Source organism: Lates calcarifer, linkage group LG16_LG22 (genome assembly GCF_001640805.2).
Source record: "Lates calcarifer isolate ASB-BC8 linkage group LG16_LG22, TLL_Latcal_v3, whole genome shotgun sequence".
In the NCBI taxonomy this organism is placed as follows: Eukaryota; Metazoa; Chordata; class Actinopteri; family Centropomidae; genus Lates; species Lates calcarifer.
The window spans coordinates 1,428,051-1,450,101 of NC_066848.1; the positions used below are offsets into that span (position 1 = coordinate 1,428,051).

Below are 22,051 nucleotides of genomic sequence, written 5' to 3' on the forward strand. Positions count from 1 at the left end.
TCTGCAAGGCAAGTTTAATAATGAATATTCATTTAAAAAAAATCAGAAATACAGGAGCACAGAGAGGCTTTCAGTCCTGATTTAAAAGACCAGAGAGCTGCAGTTCATATATGTGGAGAATAAAATCTGAACGCTGCTGCTTGTCCATGTTTTAGAGGACAGAAAGCAGACCTCTCCCTGCAGCACATCAGTTCAGCTGGCAGCTGCAGTGACAGCTCCAAATAAACAGAGACTTTGAGGATTATCATTATTTTGTTCATGGTTTCTCTCCTCAATTGTTGTTGATTTGCAAAAAGAAATCAAATGAATCAAGCGCAGTGAAACAGCAGCTCTGTTAGCTCATGCAGCAGACGGTGTGTGTTGCGTGTTTTTCCCGTGCCCTTGGCGTCGAGTGTTCGCTGCCCTCACTCTCCCGGCTCTCCTCCATCACTGCTAGTATCAGTAATCACCACCACTCCCTTGGCAGCCTTTCAGTGTTGCCATCACTCAGGGCTTTAGGCAGATTACCAGTGAATCAGGCCCATTACAATCCATTACGGCACTCAGGAGAGTGCTGCAACAGAGAGGTGTGCTACGGCTGCAGATTATTTCAGGCTTTAATCGATCCTAATTTGTGCAGCTCTAAGCAACATCCCACTCTCCTCCGGGACAGAGTGAAATATTGATAACTCTCTAGAACTTATATTTGACTTTGTATGTAACGTAAGCTCTCCATAATGGCTGGTAGATGCAGAGAGGTTTAAAATATGTTTCAATGTGCTTAAAAAAACAGGAGCTTTTGGCCTGAAACCTGAACAAAATTAAGATTAAGCGGTGAGGACTGTAGAGAGGCTTCACCTCTGTCGAAATTATACTGCTGAGAGATGATCTCTCCCCAGTATTTGGCACACTCTGCAGACAGCTTCTTCGGCTTGTCCAGGCGGCGGATGGCCAGGGCCTGGATGTGTTTCTGGAAGGCCTCGTCGCCCATCTCCTCCACGGCCTTCTCCATGGTGCAGAGGAAAGCCTCCACGCGGCTCTCCAGGTAGTGGGGCGCCTTCTCCGACTGGATGATGAAACGCAGGCCTTGGACGCCGTTAGCCCGCCGGGGGCCGCTGAACACGATGTAGCCTGAGGGGGGAAGATATGTTAGGGTTACTTAGCGTTTGCAGAAAGGAAAACATGGCGATGAAAAACTGTCTCTGACAATGACAAGTTTTTTATTTCGGTCTCACCCAGCTGCTCTTTGGTTCGCAGGGTGTTAAAGCAGGGCTCAGAGATGATCTGACAGAACAGCTCCAGCAGCATGTTGTCGTGGGTGGTCTGCATGTCCGTCTGGTAGTAGATCTCGATGCCGCAGTTGTTGTGCACCTCGTTCCTCTGCTGGTAAACGTACCAGCCACCTGAGAGGAACAGGAGAGACTGTTTGATTATTTCTTTCAATACTGGAATCACAGGATGAACAGAGACGAGCTACTGAAGCAGAGAAAGAGAAAAAGAAAATAACATTCCAAAACAGTGAGTGGTTCCTGTGGACTTCAGTCATTATCAGGACTCTCTTCAAACTCACAGATTAAATATCGTGATAAATATCGATCAACTGATCAACATGGTAAAAAAAATAAATGTGATTGATTTTCTGCCGTATCATCCAGCCTTAGAAGGAGCACACAAGCATTTTAAGTCTTGATACAAGCACTGAGGTATTAAGGAAAATATTCAAGGTGATTTCAATTTAAATATATTCCTAATTTTGATATTTTTCCTCCCATCTCTTGTCGTGCTGCCGTCGTAGATAATGAAACAGGTCAAGGAAGACAGGGCAAGATAATATAAGCTGTTTAACTCCTTTGTGCTGTGCGTGTGCAGATTTAATTTAGATTATAAAGCCTGTAAAAACAATTCTGTAAAACGTGACAGATATGTTGAGGACTACACTATAACGCAGTTACTGAGCAAAAACTAAACTATCCTAAAATCCACGGTGATCCGTGAACTGAGATAAGCGTGAAAATGGATTTCACCGGCTTAGCCGTACACCTCTAGATAATCCATTCCTGTATGCAGAATCAGGTCTGTCGAAAACAAAATCAATGCAACCGACGCCAGAGAGCTGTTTCAGCTGTAGATGAAGTTAAGCTGGAGGCACAGATTGAGTGTAATACAGTAAAACAGGAAGGTTCAGACAGAGGACAGTGGTGACACTCTCCACTGAGGGGAGGAGATTCTGCTGAACGCCAACATCCAGCTTTTCTTTTTTCTTTTTTCGCTGAGTGGCTCCAAATTGGTTTCCTCTAGCCTTTCATCTGCACTTGAAATTTGCTTTCAGAGGAGCTGTCCGTTCTAAGCTTTTGGGGAAAGCCAGGCTCCTTTATATTCTCAGCTTCAGTTTGTTTGAGTCCAGTGTGATCAAGCTCACTCTGAATGGAGGACGAGTTGAGGCTCAGCGGTGCAGGTACCTTTGTGTAGATGCTGACTGAGCGTCTAAATCTCCCCTCGCATCCTTCATCGTGTCAAAACTTTTACTTAGCGTGCTGCCACAATGAATCCTCAGGGACGTTTTGTCACGTCAGTGCATTTTAATCTGTTCCCTTTAGGGTGAGCAGAGATGTCGTGGCGTGAAATGACACACGAAAAGCAACAGCTACATACATAGAGTGAACATGCTCCTGCCCTGGAACACAGCCTCAACCAGAGCTGTTTGTCACAGCACATTAGTGTTAAACTTCACTTGCTGCCAGTGAAACACACTCTCCTCTGCACAACTCTGTCCAATCAATCCTTTTTTAACCATTTAAACTTCAGTTATGTCACTGTTTTCTGTTGCTGTAGCAAAGGCACAAAATACAGACAAGTTTAGTTGTAGATTTTGTTGTTTTCTAGCATTTCTATCTTGCTAATAAACAATCCGATCTCCTGCTCGTTGAGATCAGATCTCTGTCCTCTGGAGCAAAACCTGCATATTTGAGGTGGCTGCAAATCAGCTGTAGGCGTCAAAAAACATCTTTATAAATTCTCCTTTTTCTGTAGGAACGGTCCAGTTTTTCTTGGACAACACAAAACACTAATAAACATCTGGTTTTCCTGAGGCTCCAGGGACGTGAATCTTTCATTTCTACCAGGCGCTGTAACTGCTGGAGCCTCCTTTCTTTACATTTTCATCCGTTTAGCTTCTACATTCTGAAGCAAAGGGGAGCTCAGTGGCGTTCAGAGGTCAGAGCAGTCAGACAGATCTGATCACAACACGAGCACACCTTGTATTAACATGATAAACTGTCCAGATACAGATCAAAGTTGAATTCCAGGTGTAAATGGGTCTGAGGGTGATGGCAGCCTCTAAAATTGGGTTTGAATTTTGGCCGTGGTCGCTCCCCGACAGAGATTAATGTGTAAACAGCCACAGATTTATGTGAACGTTCTCCTCTGAAGCTTCCAGCTCTGAGAGTAATAATGTGTTTCTTGGACAAACTGTCGGCCACTCCGTCACTTCGTGAGCCAGTTGTGCGTTTACATCCTTTACGTCGTCCTCTCGAGCTCCTGCTCTGTGTCTGAAACAGGCCTGGAGCCAAGCCTGGAAAATCCCTCGGTGAAACACAGGAAGTCTCCAGGTGGCCCCCGCGCAGCTCTGGTTTTCCTCTCCACATCACTCGATTTTCCTAATGTAATCAGAGAGGCAGCACAGGTGCTTTGCTTTGCGTGTCTGTGTTCGTCGTTGAGTCGCTGAGGTGAAAGGGGGCAGTGAGTACGTTTGTTTTTTCGCCCGGTGACGTCCATTTTCCACCGAGTGACTATTCTGTTCCTCTGAGGGAAATGACGGATGTTGAATCTAATCAAGCCGTTACCAACGTAAGACGGCATCAGTGATGACGAGGACAGGAGCGCCGGGTGAGGACCCTTCAGCGTGGTCGCCGTGGAGACGGGCATTAAGAGTGCGTAACTGGGGTGTGTTTGTGTGGAGGGGTGAGGAACGGGGGAGGACGGGGACCTACCGTCTGGAACCTGGACCTCTCTGTAGCGAATCAGCTGGCTCGGGAGGAGGGGCTTCGTGTGAGCGTGCTCGATGAGCGTGTCCTCCACCATTTGCATCATGCCAAGAGCAGACTGGAGAGATTTCAGACCAGGGAGGGAAAACAAAACAGTTTAGTCCACAGAAACCTGAGTAACAGTATTTTAAAAGGAATATTTAGCTCTAATGTTTCACTCTCTCCAAGAATCTCTGATTTACTTTCCTCTTATTCACTCTTTCCCTGAACCTGGCTCCTATTTTAGCTGACATTTTCTCTGTTCTATGTGCAGATAGATTTCATTTTATTTGCAGGAACTATGATATATCCTCCAATGTAGGGCTGTGGGATATGACGAGATAAATCTACAGCCTGAGTGCTGTGCAGGACCAGAAGGAGAGAACATGTTACAGCTGGAAAGTGGTGAAATCTTTAAACACAAACTTAAAATCTACCTCTTCAGCCTGGCCTTTGATTCAGTCTGGTTCATAGACAATTTTATTCTACATTTATCCTTATATTTATTTATATTTTATTCATAGTTCTTCCTTTATTTATCTTAACCAATGTATAGGACAGCTTTAACTTACTCTGCTTTATTATAATGTCTTTTATAGTTTTAAAGTTCTATTTTATTATTTTTAATGTTCAGTCGACTGTGAAGCACTTTGACCTGTATGAAAGGTGCTTTATACAAATAAAGTTTGATTGATCGATTGATCATTTCATATTATGCTCTGTCATTTATTCCGTGGTGTCACAAACTTGGTTTGGTTATGAAAAGTCTCATATTGCTGCTACAGTTCAAACTTGACGGTACAATGTTTACATTTTTAATTTTATAGAGCAATATTTTATGTATTATGAACCTGTGATCATCTATTTTGAAAAGTGTTTTATATTTTATATTTTTATATTCTTAATTAAATATTTTCCCAGAAATTCTAAATAAAAAGGAGAAAAGTAATCAGTGTGTATGTAATTTAAAATCACAGCCTTATAGTCAAAGTCAATGTACTGTATGAAAAACAACCAGAAGGTAATTAAAGCAACATCCCTAATTAATTTTTAATCAGTGTTTGAGGTGATCTGTTCCCGCCCTCTAATTCACCTGCTTTACTAAAATAAATAACAAATACTAATTTCTCAGATCACAAAGTCTGTCCATCTACAGGAGCAGGTCTGAACTGCAGCTGGATCATTGCTCCCACAATCCTCTGTGCACCAGACTGTGACGCCGTCATCATTACAAGGCGTATAGCTGGTTGCTGTGACTTTATATAAAAGGTGACTTGATGGCAGGATCTTATTGACAATAATCCTGTGTGATACAGTTGGAAGGCCGAGGGTTTCCAGTGACAAGAAAAGACAAGTAAACCCGCTGGAACTGCCTGGTTTTCTGTATTAATTGGTCATAAAATGTGAGCTGATGTTAAACTAAGTGATAGTTAACTCTAATCTGAAACAGTTCAATGGGCCAATATAAAATACAGAAACACACACTTCACTTCAGTAGATTTTAGAAAGTTAAATAACCTCCTCTACAGGGAGAACAGGTAGGGAAAAATTCGGTCGATCCTGCCGATCTCTCGCCTAACGTCCACCAGGATTTTCAAAATATCACGTTATTTCAGGGTAATTTGTGGCGACGATATTCAAGACGACATGAAAAAAAGTGAGACTTTTCAGCTGCACGTCACCAGCTACAACTAATAAACTCTGGTCCTCACGCGACTTTGTGTTTCCACCTTTAGCTGCGATTGTAAACTGTGCAGAGGACTGTAATTGGCTGGAGGTCTGACCTCTGAGAGCCAAACCACGTCTACAGGGTTTTCCACAAGTGCATATAATGTCCAGCTGGGTGACAGAGAAGCAGGAGTTGGCTTGATTGCTTTGTTTCATCTGTAGGTTCAGATTCCTTCAGTGTTCATCAGGAGGGTTTAACCAGGAGCTGAGTTATCCTCAGAGGTCTCCTCCTCTCCAAAACAAACGCTGAATGACGCAATTTTATTTTATAAATCGCTCTTTACTTCAGGCTTTTTGGGGTAACTGATCGAAGGTGTGACCCAACTTTTAACTTTAATCTAAGACAAATTTCTCCATAAACGCAGGTGATTCCAAAGGCTTCACTCACCGTTTCTTGCCACAGTATTTTACAAACCTTTCAGCCTTAACCCACCTTAACCACAGAGGTAACAAACTTCAAACTCACTCAGCTGGCAGTAAAAAAAGACTCCAAAACAAACCTCCTTGGTGATGTTGCCATGGAGAAGGGCTTCAATATGTAACCGTGACAATAGCTGAGGTATGAAGGCCTTGAGGCGTGGGAGAGTTACATCTGGAATACAGATCACAGACAACAGCAATCAATCAAAGAGCAATTTTGCGAAGCAATTTAGAAAAGCTGCTATCACACAAAGAAAAAAAAATGGTGGTGATTTCTCCGTGCGGTGTTCCCGTCACAGACCAAAAAAAAAAAAAAAAAAAGAGAAGAAGAAGCCTGGTGATGCCTGGTAAAACACACGCTTAAAATATTCAGTTACATGTGCACAAAAATCAAGTCTGTCTGAATGTGGGCTGGCCAATCTGAATTCAAGCAACGTCTGACCCAGATTCAAGGATGAGCTACAACACACACATACACACACACGCACAGGATTCATATGAATGATTGTTTGTCCACAGCAACACACACACACATTCACACAAGGAAACAAGAGACTGAAAAATGTCTCAGACCCCAGACAGGGGGACGTCGAGAGAGAGGGTAAGGACACTGATAAGGGAACAAGCTGTGGTAATTGGAGGCCCCCGGCGACCGGGCTCCAGGCCTTGACCCTGCAGGTTAATTGAGTCTCATGAGAATCTGAGGATAGTCTGAGTGTAAGCTGCGTGGTAAAAATATAACAATCTGCCCTTCAGGTTCCCAGACTGGCGCTGCAGAGAGGAAAGACTGCAGCTAGGGAGGCATCTGCCGGAGAACAGCCTCGGCATTCAAATGAGGATTTAAGGAGGAAGGAGAGGACAAGAGCCGAGATGAGAGTTGTTCAACTGTGAAGCCAAACACCTTAAACTTTATCCCGGGAACTAATAAACTCATTCTACTAACTAGCTATACAGGTCATTTGCTCAGTTTTAGCCTGAGGAAGAGATTGACTGCGCATTTATTCTGGATTTCTGTGAACTCCGTTTGCCCCGACGGCAGAGAAAGGGGGCTAATAAGCACAAGGACTGGGACTTTGAGACATAAAGAGAGAAAGAAGGGGAGATTAAGAGCAGCGTCTCACCATCCAGAGCCTCTCTGAGCTCATCTTTGGTCCAAGCAACCTCAGTCATTAGGAGACGGAGGTAGTACATGGCGTGCTGGTGAGGCTGCTCGGCTCTGAAGTTATTCAAAGACCTCATGTACTGCAGGGGGAGAGAGGGAGATGAGGCAAAGTCAAAAATTACTGTTCTGGTGTTGTTAAGGCAAAATAAGGTTCTGAGCAGCGGCGATGGAGCTGCAGTCGGGTCTTACCGCTTCCTTGATGATGTCAAAGCGCTTCTCGTCAATCTCAAACGTGGCCATTTTCTCGATGATCTTCTTCAGGAGGATGTGTTGTTTGTCATTGTAACCTTTAACAGACAGCTGCAGCACAGGACACAGTGGCTCAGCATCAGCAAACAGCATGTGATCAGTGATCTTCCTAAAGTGGCTGACAGACTAAGGTAGTTTTATTTACTGATTTTGAAGGTTTAAACGTTTATTTACAGCGTGTGGCCGACGTCACTCCCCAACTTACTTAAAAGCAGGTTTACATTCGCATAAAATGTTCTAATAAACTTAAAATGTGGAGGAATATGTGTTAAAAAAAACTAGTAGTTAGGGCTGAACGATGTGATTTTTATGAGAATGTCAGTGGACAAAATGACCCAACAACAAAACTAACTGTGGAGTTAGATACTTGATGAAAATGGAGGTCAGAGCTCCGGTGTCAGGTGAGTTCTATCTGCTGAGAGCTACATGCTAGTCGTAGTCTTAAGTGGAAACTGCTGGTGTTTTTATAAACTTTTATCTGTAGAGTTTCCACTGTATACATTTTGTAGCGGTGGCCCACTGCAGGAAAATTACTGCATTATTATAAAGCTGGAAAATACCCGGTTGAGCCGAGAAGGAAGAGAAAATGAGAAGACTGTAGAATGAACTAGCAAATATTAAGCTGGGTTTGTATGAGCTGTTATCGGATGTGTCTGTCTGTCTCCTGTCATTCCTCCTCAGTGTATCAGCGCTGATGAGTTACTGCCAAGAAGGAAAGCAAACATAGTGCTGCTGTTTGTTTAGAGAGAACTGTTCTACGATTCATTATGTGTTTGTTTTATTAGAATAAATACATTTTGAATTCGACAAAACTGGACTGAAGCTTTACTTTAAAAATCATATCGCAAATAAAACTGCAGTCGCAGAAAAATCGCAATTAGATATTTTCCCAAAATCGTTCAGCCCTACTAGTAGTGTCAATAAATGTTGACATAAACATCCTTTAATATTATATTGTGACGTGTTTGGGCATAAACAACAAACATATTTCACTGTAGTCTCTCAGGAAGTCAGAACAGACCTGACAATGAGGTTTTCCAAAGCAAATGAGAGTTTTAAAAATGGAAAAGAACAGTCAAGGTTATTTAAAACCTCCACTTTGCATTGTCATCCACACCTTATGGCCCCTTCATGATTCAGCAAAACCTGCAGCTACACGGCTACGCTCTCAGACTCATCCCACTCCTCGCCTCTGCCTGTCGCTAAGTCCCTGTGGTGACACCTGTTAAAAGTAATCTCCCCTAACATCATTAACCTTGACAAACGGCCAGGCCGAGCCGAGCCGAGCCGAGCCAGCCACACCAAATACTGCTGACTCGAATCAATTACACACAGCCCATCGCACAGCTGCACAGACGGGGTGCTGAACAGCGGTCTCTGAGGACAAACATCACAATCGTGAATCTACTGCTGAGAGGTGGCTAATGAATGCAGGTTACTGGGTCATATGACAGAGGGTGCAGAGGGTTAGTGTGGAAGTTAGAAAGAGCAGAACAAAACACCAACACAACAAATCAGCTTCAGTCACAGGCAGGTTGTTACTTAGCTACAGCTGAACAAACCGTTTTTTAATTCATAAACACAAGGTGCAAGTCGCTCTTAACTTCGTCCATCAAACCTCTGGGATACAGATTCACTTCCATCGTCTTTTCTGCACCGAACCTGCATCATCTGGCTTTACTCCTTGTGTCTTATTCATCCTCTACCTGTGCGACAGAAGCGAGAGACTGGCAGCCAAAAAAATAATTATACAGAGTAGCTGAAATTGTGCCATCTAGTATTTCTTCCTTCTCCGTTCCTGCTGCACATTCGCTGTCTGAATATTTTACCCCGAGTGAATTTTGGAAGTGAATCTGTAATATCAGCCACTCGTACGTCCTTGACTGAACTCTGTGCACACTGAACCCTGGCAAAGTTTAAAGTCAGTTTTATCGCCGCGGGGGGCTGAAATGAAAAGCCATTATATTAATTAATCGATTAATTTTAAAAAGACTAATCTTAGAAATGAAGACGTCTGTGAAAAAGACTTAATTTGAGGTGTCAAGGCAATATAAAAGAGGTGTAATTGCTTTAGGTAAATGCCATTAAAACCTCTGACAGGTGACGTGAATAACACTGATCATCTCGTTACAACACAATGTTCAGCTGTGGGAAAAACTTCCTTTTAAGAGGCAGAAACCTCGAGCAGAACTGGCCATCCGCCTGTCGCTGTTGTTGTATTGTAACCAGATGATCAATATAGTAGCCTGTGACTACATTCAGCCGTCCTACAGCACATAAACAATCATTGGGTGTTTGCAGGGAGCACAGCAGCAAGCAGAGGTCCCACTAAATCCCTCAGGTTAGACAAACAACACACAGCAAGTCACATGATTAAAACCAAGCCATGTCCACACTGTCAAAGCCTCAGAAAGGACCCTTCACTGACACCCCCAAACTTCCCTCCAGACTTCACACAGCTTACTTACGAGGATGGCATTCATCCCTGAGGCTACGCCATACACCAGCCCGGCCAGGCGGGCTGCATATGTATACTCTTTTAAATCATCCTTCAGTAACCTGAGTAACAAGTAGGTCATGTTGCAGTGCAGGGGGTCTGCGTATAGGTAGCGACTAATGGAAGGAAAAAGAACAAAAAAAAAAAAACAGAGGACATGTTTGTTGGGAATGATGGGTTATCCAAAAAAAGAAAGAAAACAAGACAATGCAAGTACAAGAAGAATGATAATAAGAGTATGTATATGCAGCCTTGTGACCGGCTTTCTGTCCAACAAGACTGGCAAAAACTATTCTACGGACCAAGACTCAAGATCAACGCCGCTTCACCTTAAAACGTCAACTACAGGCTAAACCCTAACACATCCAAAAGACAGAAGTCGACTAAGAAAATAAAACCTCACTGGTCATGAGGGTTTTGTGGAAGATGGGTGAGCAGAGAGGGAATAAGGATCGATGAAGGATGAAGAGCAAGATGCTGGGATGCGGCGTGTAGAGAGGAGGGGGGGCGATGGGATGGGGAGGGCGTTTTGGATACTTACATACATCCCATAGACGGTATTTTGGAGGTCATAGTTCAAGCCAGCTAGCTCGGCTGCATATGCATACTCGTTGAGGGAGTCCTTGAGGAGCTCCAGGTATAAATATGCCATGTTACAATGCAATGGGTCCACATACGCAAACGGGCTGTAGAGGAAACAGCAGTGGTCAAACAGAGCACAGAAACGAAGCGTAGAGATATTTGTCTCTACACTCTCTCTCTCTCTCTCTCTCTCTCAGGGAAAGAGCTGACGACACTACAAATACAGTGCAGGTTTCTTCTACACATTAACAGCATTAATTACATTTAGTGGGGGTGTAATGTTACAGGTGTTTACCAGGTCGGTATAAACCCAATAATTACAGTTCCATCCAGGAAGGGTTTGGCAGTGTTGACACTGTTGACTATTGGCTAAACTAAGCTAATCCCTGTAGTATCCTCTGTGTGGTGCATGCTAGCACTAGAACCTCCCAGGTTAGATTGCCTGTTTGGAAACTTTATGTTCTCCTACAGATTTAAAGCATAACTGGATAAGAAACTGCCTTTAAAGCATTAAGATCCATCTGATCGCTTAAAGTTGATAAAACTCATCTCCATGTTGATATTTTTCTGCACACTGCACTTTTAAATATTGTTTAAAATGGATGGTTTGCTATTGTATTTGTAAAATGACTGATAAGGACAAACATCTTTGGAATCAGTGCAGTACCCGGCCACCACCAACAGCTGCTGCAATGTAAACAAACGATGCAAACGTCGTCGTCAAAGTACGTCCACTAAAGTTCTTGTTTTTGTCACTGACAGGCTCAGATTGTTATTAAAAGTGCCTGACAACATTATGAAATGATTCCTACAGAGACAGAGCTTTTAATTATAGAGTAATATCCTTTTTGTTTAAGCAGAAATATCGCTATATATCACTACCAGACTCCATTGAAAAAAATGAGAATTTTACCAGGCAGAAAACAGGAGCTGCTGGAATACCACTGCCTCGATTTGTGTAATTGTGTGACTTTCAGTGGTGGAAAAAGTATCCAGATACTTTATTTAAAGTAAAAGTACCACACAATAACACAAACACATTAACAGTAGTATTGCAGCAGCTCCTGTGTTCTACTCTGTAAAATTCCTTTTTTGTCAATGGAGTCTGGTAGCAATAAAATGTCTGTTTCTGTTTAAACTAAAAGGATCTTGCTCTTTAATAAAAAAGCTCCATCTCTGTAGGAATCCTATCCATAATGGTGCCAGACACTGAGCTTATCAGTGGCAAAAACAAGAACTTTAGTGGATGATTTTTGTCTTTATCATTTACACCCCAATCTCAGAGTTATAAGTAAAGTAAATGTTGATCTACCAGGTTGAATGCGGCATACAAAATTACAGGTTAAGTACAAAGGCAGATGGTTATTTACACACCTGAAGAACTCGAAGTTCAGGCATGCCTTGGGCAGGAAGAACTTGTCGTCCTGCTTGAACCACACCTTGCTCATGGCAGTGTCCTGGAAGAGATAAAACCATTTTCATATTAAAAGTTCATTGTGTGCGAAGATAATCGTTTGCATGAGTCCCTGGAAACACCAGGAACACACACATCGACTACAGACGACGAGCTGATTGGTATTTTAGCAATAAAAGAAAAAAGGCAGAGTGGCTCTTACTCCATATTTTCTGATGTGCGCTGATGTTAAGAGCTTAGTTCCTCTGATCTCGACATGATGGCATGTTTTATGTCTCCATCACAAGACAACAACACTTTATTACCACATGAAAGCGTCCCAGAGATTTCTAACAATATGCACTGAAGCAGGGACGGTGCCTTTAGGTAATGAAGAGTGACAATACTTTGATGATAGAGCAGCAGAGCAACAAAGAAAAAAGGCTCACCTTGATTAAAGTGGGGACTGACGGAGAGTCTTTCTCAAGAGGGTAGATCTCGAAGTTGGTGGGGATGAACTCGTTTTTCATGGGTAATTTGAACTTGCCGTTGAGGTCTGCGTTTGCCCATTTCTGAAAGACAGGCGCACGATCAGCAAGGAAGCGTCTCGCAGAAAAACAGATTGGATTAGAGCGCTGTGGCTGCAGGGATTCACCTGGATGGTCTCCTCAGAGATGGCCTCCTGTTTGTACTGCGTGCCGTACCACTCCTCTGTCTTATCGGTTTGTCCTTCAAATGACTTTGACACCACTGCAACTCTGGAGAAAAGAAGAGAGAGAGAAAGAGTCAGGTCACATTATATGGTTACAAATACACCTCTGTCAGAGCTGATTAGATGCTGTCTGTCTGTAGCAACTCCACAGACGCAAGTGTTTTTCTATTAGTATTCTATTTAGATCTCGAACTGATGAGCTATGTTTAGAATTTGAACACATCGGGTAGGCTGGTGAGCTACATTTATTCATGTATTTTAATTTCTAGCGTGCTAACGATGCAGCCGAACTCGCTCTAACTTCACAGCTGCTGGACTGTGACTGAAACATGAGGGAACACTGTTATGAATTCAAAGTAGTGCTGGCGAAAACCCTACAAGGTTAAATAAGCACTCCAGTAAAAGGAAGAGACTGGCAGGCAAACTGTCAGGGTCAGCCAACGAGAGCATGCAAGCATTAAGAAATAGACTAGCCACTCATCTGCACTTTGTTTGACACAACAGTAGTGTCCAATAAAATGATTTAGTGTTGGAATTTTACACAAGACTCAAAGACTGAGCTTTTGCCACAGAATACGTCCACCTCTCATCCATTTTCTGTAAGTAACTCAAACTCTTTTTAAAAGAGTCACTCCTAAATACGTGGCTGAACTATTCAGAATCTCCACAAAGGAAAAAATTCAAGGTCCAAAAATATGTCTTACGGTTCATTTTTACAATAAATTTGCAAATTATATGAAAAAACTGCATCACAGTTTCCTACAGCCTCAGTTGATATATTCAAATAGTTTGTTTTGTCCGATCAGTGGCTTAAAACCTAAAGATATTAAGTTTAAAGTCAGAGAAAACTAAGAAAAGTATGTGTCACATTAGAGAAGAGCAGAACATTAATGCTACAAATATCAATTATCAAACTTGTTTCAGCTCCAGTGGAGTTTACCTCTGCAAATACATCAGATTTATCGAGCTCAGTTAAAATTCAACAGGCCTGTATCTTTAAAATATTTCACACTGGCCAAATTATTTGTCTAAAAATCTTCTGATGATGCCAGCATTTCCAAATTCAGAGAGCAAAACTTGATAATGTATTCCTGAGCACACATATCCATCTCCTGATCTAACAAACTCTCTGAGCCTGCAGAGATAATTAAATCTGTAAAGCTGTCTGGAATTTTTTTTTAAGGCAGAAAATGTAAAATTAGTTCATCTAAATGTAGAAAGTAGACAAACAGCACTAATATCTACGAGGACAGATACCAGTTCTAAAGAGACAGCAGACTTCCTGTGTTTTAGGGCACAAATACACATGTGTAAAAATACTAATTACGTCAGAAACATTTCTGCACGTTACTCTCCAGGGAGTGATGTTCTCACACTGACCTGACGTGTTCTGGTCTCAGCTTATCCAGCACCATCTCGATCAGATCTGGTCTGAAGTCCTCCAAAAGGTACTCTGCTGCTAGAACCTCTTCAAGGGGGTAATACTGAAAACACAGAGCAGAAAACTGATACAGCTGCACTGCTAGAGGTGTGAGGGATTAACAGGAGATGGCTCACAAATCAGTTACTTGATCTTTAATAATTAGACGACAGACAATGAAACATTTTGGTTGTTATCGTTGTTGCTGCACAGGTTTCAATTTCATGATTTAATAACTGAAAAGAAGCCTGAAAAAAACCTGTGCAGCAGTGACCATCAGGTACTTAAATCAATGAGCTTTGCTGCGACAATCAGAGAGAGACTGTGGAAAAAATAAAAAGAAATAAAAGCCTAGCCTAATTCTGACTGAGTCACTGCAAAACCTCCATTCTCTCTCTCTCAGTGCAGAGTCGACAGCAGCCCGATGACGACAGCAGGTACAGACGCAATGAGCTGCACCGTGTCTCCAAGGAAACAACCTTTGCAGATGGAGACGGGACCTACATGTAGTAAACCAGCCACTTTGGAAGTGTAGCCACGGGGTCGCTCCTTGTCCTTGAACCTGAAGGCCACTTTATTTAAATCCTACAAAGAAAGAAAGAGCGAGAGAGGGAGAAGATGGAGGCTGTAACAGGTGAAGTCAAAACACATACAAGTGTAATTTAGACCCAGATTCTAGAGGAGAACTGCACATGCTGTAGCATAAAAAATTAATACTATCCAGCTTCATTTGACATGGTTACATTCAGCAGATAAGAAGGGGAATATAGCTGACAGGTCTGAATCCATCAGCCTCTGCTGCTCCATTAGTTTCTCCACTAACCAGAAATAAGTAGGTCAAGTTTGTCCTGCCTCTCAGTCTGAAATGTTGCCGGCGAACAGACAACATTAATTACCTTGCACTCCTCAAACACCCACTCCTGAGGCCCCTCGGTGCGCAGTTTCTGGATGTATTGGAACATGTGGAAGATGATGTCCTCGACATGCACTGCAGTGACACACAATAACCACACTCATGAATAATCACAACCACATGCAGAAGACAACATGAATGAATGAATGGATGTGTATTTACACAGGCCCTCTTCAGTCAGGTCCACGTTTATGATGAAGAACATGAATCCTTTAGCTCCTTCTTTTTGCCCTCCGACAAGCGTGTTCACCCAGCCTAAAGAGACATTTATATTTTTTCGTTTTATGATGGAAAATTGAGGCTCTGACATATTTCTCGTTGTCTTGCAGCTCTACTTTATGTCCTACCTTTCGATTTAAGCTCTGACAACAAACTTCCAGGTCCTTCATGGCCAATCAGATGTCCCAGATAATGTCCAGGGTTGGACTTGTAGTATTTCTGTAGGTCTGGGATGGGGAAAGTCACATACAGGTTCCTGATGTCTTTGATAGGCACCACTTTGTAGAATTGCTGCAACAGAACACAAAGAACATTAAAAATCAAGTTTCACAATCTAATTGAGTTCTAATTAAGTTCTAATTGAAAATATCTCATTACCGCTCTAGTATGAAGTTAAAAAAAAATACTGGGGGGATAAGAAAAGCAGCTTACTTTGAGGTGTTCCTCCTGGAAAGGGTGCTCAGGGAATTCTGGGACTGGCACATTCTTGTTCTCCACTTCTGCAAACAGCTTAACCACCATGGAGGTCAACTCATCTAATGATTCTGTGAGTTATAAAGAAGAAAAATGTTTTAGTGTCAATTTACCTTTAAGTTATTATACAGTAGGTTAAATGACGCAGAAACGATCCAGTTAAACAGTTTTTATTTTATAACAAAAAACAAATCTTTGATTACACGTGAGGTAAAGCAGTGGACGGGATATTCTCATCTTCTTTCAAAGCCAAACAACAACAACCAAAAAAAAACAGAAAAGAAGCTGCTTCACAGCCAGTGTCGACCCCACTGGCCTCCTTAAAGAGTGCATTCAGAAAGTATTTAGACCCCTCTACTTTTTTCACATTTTGTTAGGCATTACGCTAAAATTATTTCAATTCAAATTCCCCTCTCATCAATTTACAATCAATACCTGATAATGACAAACAAAACAAATACCACATTCAGACCTTTCACTCAGGACTTAGTTAAAGCATCTTTAGCAGTGGTAACAACCTCCCTGAGTTATGACATGAATAAGCTCTGCACACCTTGTTTCTCAGCCTGCGAGAAACCAGAATCTCTGGTCTGATGACTGGACATGAAAGCTCACCAGACACTCAGCAGCTGAGTAACTGAGAACCGCTTGGTGTGATTAATCATGGTAAGATGCTCTTATAAGCACTTCTATCAAACCGTGTCTCTTACGATTCAGATGAGAAAGGGCCGTGTTGCATAATGTAAAACGTCAGCTGGAGATGACTTTGTTTAATATCTGACTGTAAGGAAAGAGGAAAGAAAAGAATTCTACACTGTGCACCAGGAGGTCAAGATGTCACTCTGAGATTCTGGGGTCATAAACAATTGAGATCTTTAAAAAAAATTAATTAATTAATGTCAGGTGTTTGTTGTACTGTCCTCTAACAGAGAAACTGTTGTAGATGGCAAAACAGGAAGAAGGTGTTGTACTTTTACAACAAAGGAAGCAGAGGTTTTCAAAGTTTCTCACAATAACAGAGGATTTCAAAAGGGTAGTGAAAGGCCAGTGGGAAGACACAGAGAGAGAGTTTAAAAATAAAAATATATATCATCTCCATCATGTTCAGCAGAGCTAAACAGAAGAGGAGAAAGAGGAGGTGTGGGGCTGTATGTGGACTAACCTTTAAGAATTGCTGCAACTCTGCCCTGACTCATTTGTTTTTGATAAAAACATCGCAGCCGTATTGCTGCGTAATTTAAGAAAAACCTGAAAAACTATGGTTCAGCCCATTCACATCCAGTCCTACATGACTTGCAGAGTTTGTTCCTCTTTGTTGTCTCAAGGTTGAGTGAGGTTTTTTGCAACATTTAAACACTGGTGAGAGAGGAACTCTTACCTCTTCCTAACACACACAGTCCCATCAGGTTAGAGGAGTAATATGTGGAGTGAAACTGCAGGAGCTCCTGACGGATGTCGATCCCATCTTTGGACGGTCTGGTCTCAAGGGTCAATTTGTTACCTGTAGGAGAAATGAATAAATCAGCCTAGAGGTTTATCAGTGTGTGAATGTGTGTAAACAAAAACAGTACTCAGGTAAAAGTATCGTTACTTTATTGTATAATGACTCAAGTAGAAGTAAAAGTAGTAGTAGTAAAATAACTACCTGAGTGAGAGTAAAAAAGTATCTCGTAAAAAACAACTCAGAGCTACAGAGAGAGGTGGGTTTCATCTTCTGTCCTGTTCTTGAACTGTAGTCAACTGAAGGGGGGTCACACCTCCGCCCACCTGGCTAACAGGCTAATGATTATCTCTCACAGCTGGACAACTGCTGTCTGAGCTCAGCTGAATTTATTTAGAGATAAATGAAAGCAGCAGAGTAAAAGTACAGATATTTTATCACAAATTCACTGGAGTAAACTATTCTGCTAAATAACTACTCTTACATTTATCAAAGAAAATTACTCAAGTATGTGTAACAGTAACCCACCACGAGGGATGGACAGATGATGGTGACTGAGCAGTGACCAGCCACAAAAAACGTCTGCATTTTCTTCTCAAGAATTAAAAAGAGGAAACCTTGTGATCTGACACCAAGTTAGGGCTGTGCTACTTTTTAATGATCAGACCTTATGATGTCCTGGTAAAGGTAGTCTGTCGAGTACAAACTGCTTTCCTGTCATCTGTAAATTCACCTTATTTCAAATACAAATAGAGCCAAGGAGCTGCTCCTCAGAGACGAGTCAAGTGCCGGCGGCTGAGGCTTTTTGAGACTCAGAAAACAAAAGCATGAATCTGGAGAGGATTAGGTCGGTCTTCTGAGGGAGCATGACTTTCAGGCCTGTCTGATCCTGCTCTATTTTTAAACTGGAATAAAGATTATATAATTCAAGACTGCCATCAGGTGGCTATTTTGAGCTTCGGGCCACTCAGAGTCCACGTCGCTCTAATCTGGCCGTTCAGTTAAACACAGAGTCGGCTACACTCAGCCTGAATATCAACTTAAGTGCTAAAAAAAATGACACAGATCAAGCTATTTATCGCCCTTATTGCTTCAGAAAGTCACTGCACTGTTTAAGTGAGCACTGGTGGTTTCTACCTGTTCCAAATTTGCTGAAGGGGTGGTTTGGGTTGCCAGTGGCCTTCTCCAACTGAAACAGCCTCCAGGCATCGTTCATCAGGTTCTTCTCATGTTCCGAGTCCACGGCATTCACCTCTCGGTCCTTACAGCTCTCATCAAACAGAGGGCACAGGAAGAACTGGGCAAACCTACACAGATGGAACATTTAACAGTATATTTCAGTATGTAGAATCACCTTTAAGATGTACAAGGACAACACTCAGGGCTTTACCATTTTCAATAATCTCAAGATTTGCATTTTGAGAGGAAGCCTAATGCAGTTGAGGGTTAAATGAACGTTGTTGGTGTGGACATTAGAACCATTTGATGACACAGAAAAGGACATGGGGCAGTGAGGACAGGCCATTTGCATGAATACAAAGTCAGAGCAACAGCCATGCAAATGAGGAAATGACAAAAAACACACAATATTTGAATGTTTTAAAAGCCACCTCCCAGGTCAGTTACTGCTGTAGATGTGAGGACTTATGCAACAGATGGCATTTTGTACCTCTGTCACAGCTTGTTCTTTAAAAATCAATAAAAAGTTACTGAAAAACAATCAAACCATGACCCTTGTTCTGAAATATGATTATTTTATGGAGGTGTTAAGGAGCCTACTGTGAGAGAAATCTTGCTCTTTGCTTACAAATTGTCAATAAAGTGTGATATAAATACAGTCATTCTGTTTTTATTATAGTGAAGGTTAAAATATCAGCCCAGTTAACAACACATATGATCCTTTCAGATGCAATGTTCTCCCATTTTCAAAGAGGCAACATCATCAATATTTCAACACACTCTGCACTGTCCTTTCCCACCAAAGTCCAGATGGCCTTCACAATTCACCAGCACAGGGGAACAATTAGCCTGTGCCACAGAAACAGGTGCTTGCTAGACCATCATTCATTTATAAGTAGGTAAACTTATCCCTATAGGTTAAATTCTGACACCGCCCGACTGTCCTTTCCAAACCACCACCACCTCCACAGCTGACACAGGAGCAAGGCTGAGGACATCAGTCTCACCCTGGGCCTGAGGTTTCTGGCTTGAGGGGGGGTTGGAGCTGTGTTGATTGTGAGCATAATGAAGCTGGGTCTGGTAACTAAAGACGGACACACAATGACCTGGAAACTCTTGGATTAACACCTGGACTCCCATGGGAAGAATGATATACTGATAACTAAACAACCACTTAGGGAAACAGATGTCATCTACCTGTCCTGTTTGTAAATGTGATGAACAAATATTAGAGACCAAAGAAAACAAAGTTACCTGGATCAATAGACTATGAGACCAAATTACTTAAAGTACAGAGCAGAATCAATCCCATTAAATGAACAGGAAATTACCTGTCTAGTGCTCCTTGCAAGTGCTCATGGGACACATCGAAGTAGTAGTTGGTATGCTCTCCGCTGGTAAAGGCATTGGAGCTGCCTGCGTGTTCGCTGAGGAACTGGCTGTACTCATTCTCCTTGGGATACTTCTGCGTTCCCAGGAACAGCATGTGTTCACAAAAGTGCGCCAGGCCCGAGATATTCGCTGGGTCCGATAACGAACCTGGGAATTTAAGAAGAAGAAGAAGAAGAAAAAAAAAAAACGTCCACAGAAATTCAGGTCATCGAGTTTTAGAAGTTGTGGAGAAGAGAGGGAAGTGGAAAAAAAATCCAGGTGTGTAATAGAACAACAGAGGCTAAATTTAAACACAGAGAGCATGACATTGTTAAGGTGTAATTTAAACAATCTTACTATTTAAGACATTAAAACCGGTTAATCATGACTTAAATAAGTATGCAAGGTAATTTTCTCCTCCAAAAGGTGTGGTTAAAATACCAGGCATATTGAAACACTGTACACTTCACTGTCCACTGATAACTTATTAACAACCTAATCGTCATATCCTGCTCCTACAGTAGCTGTTAGTAGGTGGACAGGAATATTATGGTTACAGGTTTATTCATGGCACAGATCATAGATGTTCACTCTTCAAATAGGACATGAGTGTGGCCGGTTTTAAGGTTACTCTGCATGTAACTATGGTAATATGCAAACCCTGAGGGTTTTATTAAAATGTGGACTATCTCTATATCCTACAGGGCAAAAACAATCACAACTGTCCCTGTTATGTTCCAAAACTGTGTGATACAGAATACATAACTCCCTGATGAGACAATAGTAAGAAAAAACTCTTACCTATCTGGACATCCAAAGCAGCTGAGGATTTGTCTGTTGTTGGGTCACTGATGAGCATGGCCTTCAGGCCATTGGTAAACTCCAGGCCCCTGTAAACCCGTTTGTCCTCGGGAGAGCGAATTACATCACTAACCACCCTCTTCACAGCCGGGTCGGTCATTCTGAGTGGCAAGGATGACACCAGCCTGCAGTGGAGGGAGTCAAATCAAAACAGCCAAAAGTTTAGCGCAGTTAGCCGTGTTCATGCTCAGCTGTCCGTGTTCATATTCTGATTTAACACAACATGACGGCTGAGGGAGACACTGAGGACAACTCCAGTATCTGTTTTTGGTACACAGCACGCTTTGGGGACAAAATTCATAAGTGACATTTGTGTATGTTACTGAAACCTAAAAAACTGGCAAATATATACACTCAGCTGGCAGTTTTTGGGGGTTCCTAATAAACAGTCAACTGAGTTCATATATTACAGTGACAACAGGGGATTTAACAGGTGCTACAACTCGATCAATTAGACATCCTCTCACTGCAGTAATGAAACGCAGCTGTTAACATCGACAAGAGCCTCTGCTGTTGGCTGAAGTCGGTCATGGATGATGAGCTTTTGTTTGTAGGAATAACATGAAAACGTTTACTCAGCTCTGCAAACATACCGTGCTTATGGACACCACTTCTAACACACAACCAATTAACCTGTTTTAATCACGTGTTTGTATAACCACTGGGATTTACAACTGCTATGTTGAAAAAAAAATAGTTAACCACACGATAAAATTTGTAAAACCGTATATCTAGATGAGAAAACGCGTATAATTCGCATTTTACTAACACGTAGTTGGTTAAAACCACGGCTACAAAGTGTACCAGAGATTAGCTATCGCAACTTGCTAGCTTAAGGATTTCAATTAATCCCCACTCAGAGAGAGGAAACTAGCGTTAGCTTGCTAAAACAGCTAGAAAAACCTCCAAAAAAGTTAACAAGCACACAAGTGGCAGTCGGGTTGGCTCATTTAGTTCTGTTTAAACGTTTAACACCCCTCTGTCTTTATGTATAATATAATTCATCCAGTTATACAGTTACTCCACACACAAACCGTTTTAGCTACCACCTTGTGTAGCAACAATGCTAACAGTTCCTAGCTAGTCAACAAACCGGCTTAAACGGCTCGAGCTGCTAATGTTAGTTCGCTAGCTAGCTAACTTGCCGCTTGACATGAAAATGGTAATATTATTTTCAACAGAATGTTGCGGAATTTGGCTGACAACACTTACCTAAAGTCTTGGTTAAGATAGAAACCGGTACCTGCTGACTGAATATATCTCGTTCGCTGGGCCGTTCGGTTAATGCACTTAAACATACTTTGCACCCATGGAAAACAAACCTCGGCTTTTACGGCGCCATCTTAGATTAGACTCAACTAATCGAACGCGGAGCGAAGCGAAATTTGACACGGCGGGTTGCCGATTGTGCGATGAATTGAGCGACAGA

At 42.0% G+C, this 22,051-nt stretch overlaps 1 protein-coding gene across 2 annotated transcripts in view; it reads right to left on the bottom strand.

Moving 5' to 3' along the window:
* Positions 1–21,992, bottom strand: part of ide (insulin-degrading enzyme) — a 28,796-nt gene extending 6,804 nt beyond the window's left edge. Inside the window, exons 1-21 of one of the 2 annotated variants that reach the window (XM_018681064.2) lie at positions 21,835–21,992; positions 20,563–20,747; positions 19,722–19,929; positions 18,349–18,518; positions 17,149–17,271; positions 15,729–15,841; positions 15,425–15,587; positions 15,240–15,332; positions 15,061–15,152; positions 14,669–14,749; positions 14,125–14,228; positions 12,688–12,790; positions 12,482–12,604; positions 12,014–12,096; positions 10,029–10,173; positions 7,501–7,611; positions 7,271–7,391; positions 6,230–6,321; positions 3,969–4,080; positions 1,215–1,382; positions 838–1,110 (exon numbers count right to left, since the gene is read on the bottom strand). In XM_018681064.2, coding sequence (XP_018536580.1) covers positions 838–1,110; positions 1,215–1,382; positions 3,969–4,080; positions 6,230–6,321; positions 7,271–7,391; positions 7,501–7,611; positions 10,029–10,173; positions 12,014–12,096; positions 12,482–12,604; positions 12,688–12,790; positions 14,125–14,228; positions 14,669–14,749; positions 15,061–15,152; positions 15,240–15,332; positions 15,425–15,587; positions 15,729–15,841; positions 17,149–17,271; positions 18,349–18,518; positions 19,722–19,929; positions 20,563–20,747; positions 21,835–21,920 — 2,749 coding nt within the window. In that variant the 5' untranslated portion in view covers positions 21,921–21,992. Of the gene's footprint in view, positions 1–837; positions 1,111–1,214; positions 1,383–3,968; positions 4,081–6,229; positions 6,322–7,270; positions 7,392–7,500; positions 7,612–10,028; positions 10,174–10,598; positions 10,744–12,013; positions 12,097–12,481; positions 12,605–12,687; positions 12,791–14,124; positions 14,229–14,668; positions 14,750–15,060; positions 15,153–15,239; positions 15,333–15,424; positions 15,588–15,728; positions 15,842–17,148; positions 17,272–18,348; positions 18,519–19,721; positions 19,930–20,562; positions 20,748–21,834 lie in introns of both variants that reach the window. The other variant, XM_018681063.2, reaches the window with a different exon arrangement.
* Positions 21,993–22,051: the final 59 nt, after the last annotated feature.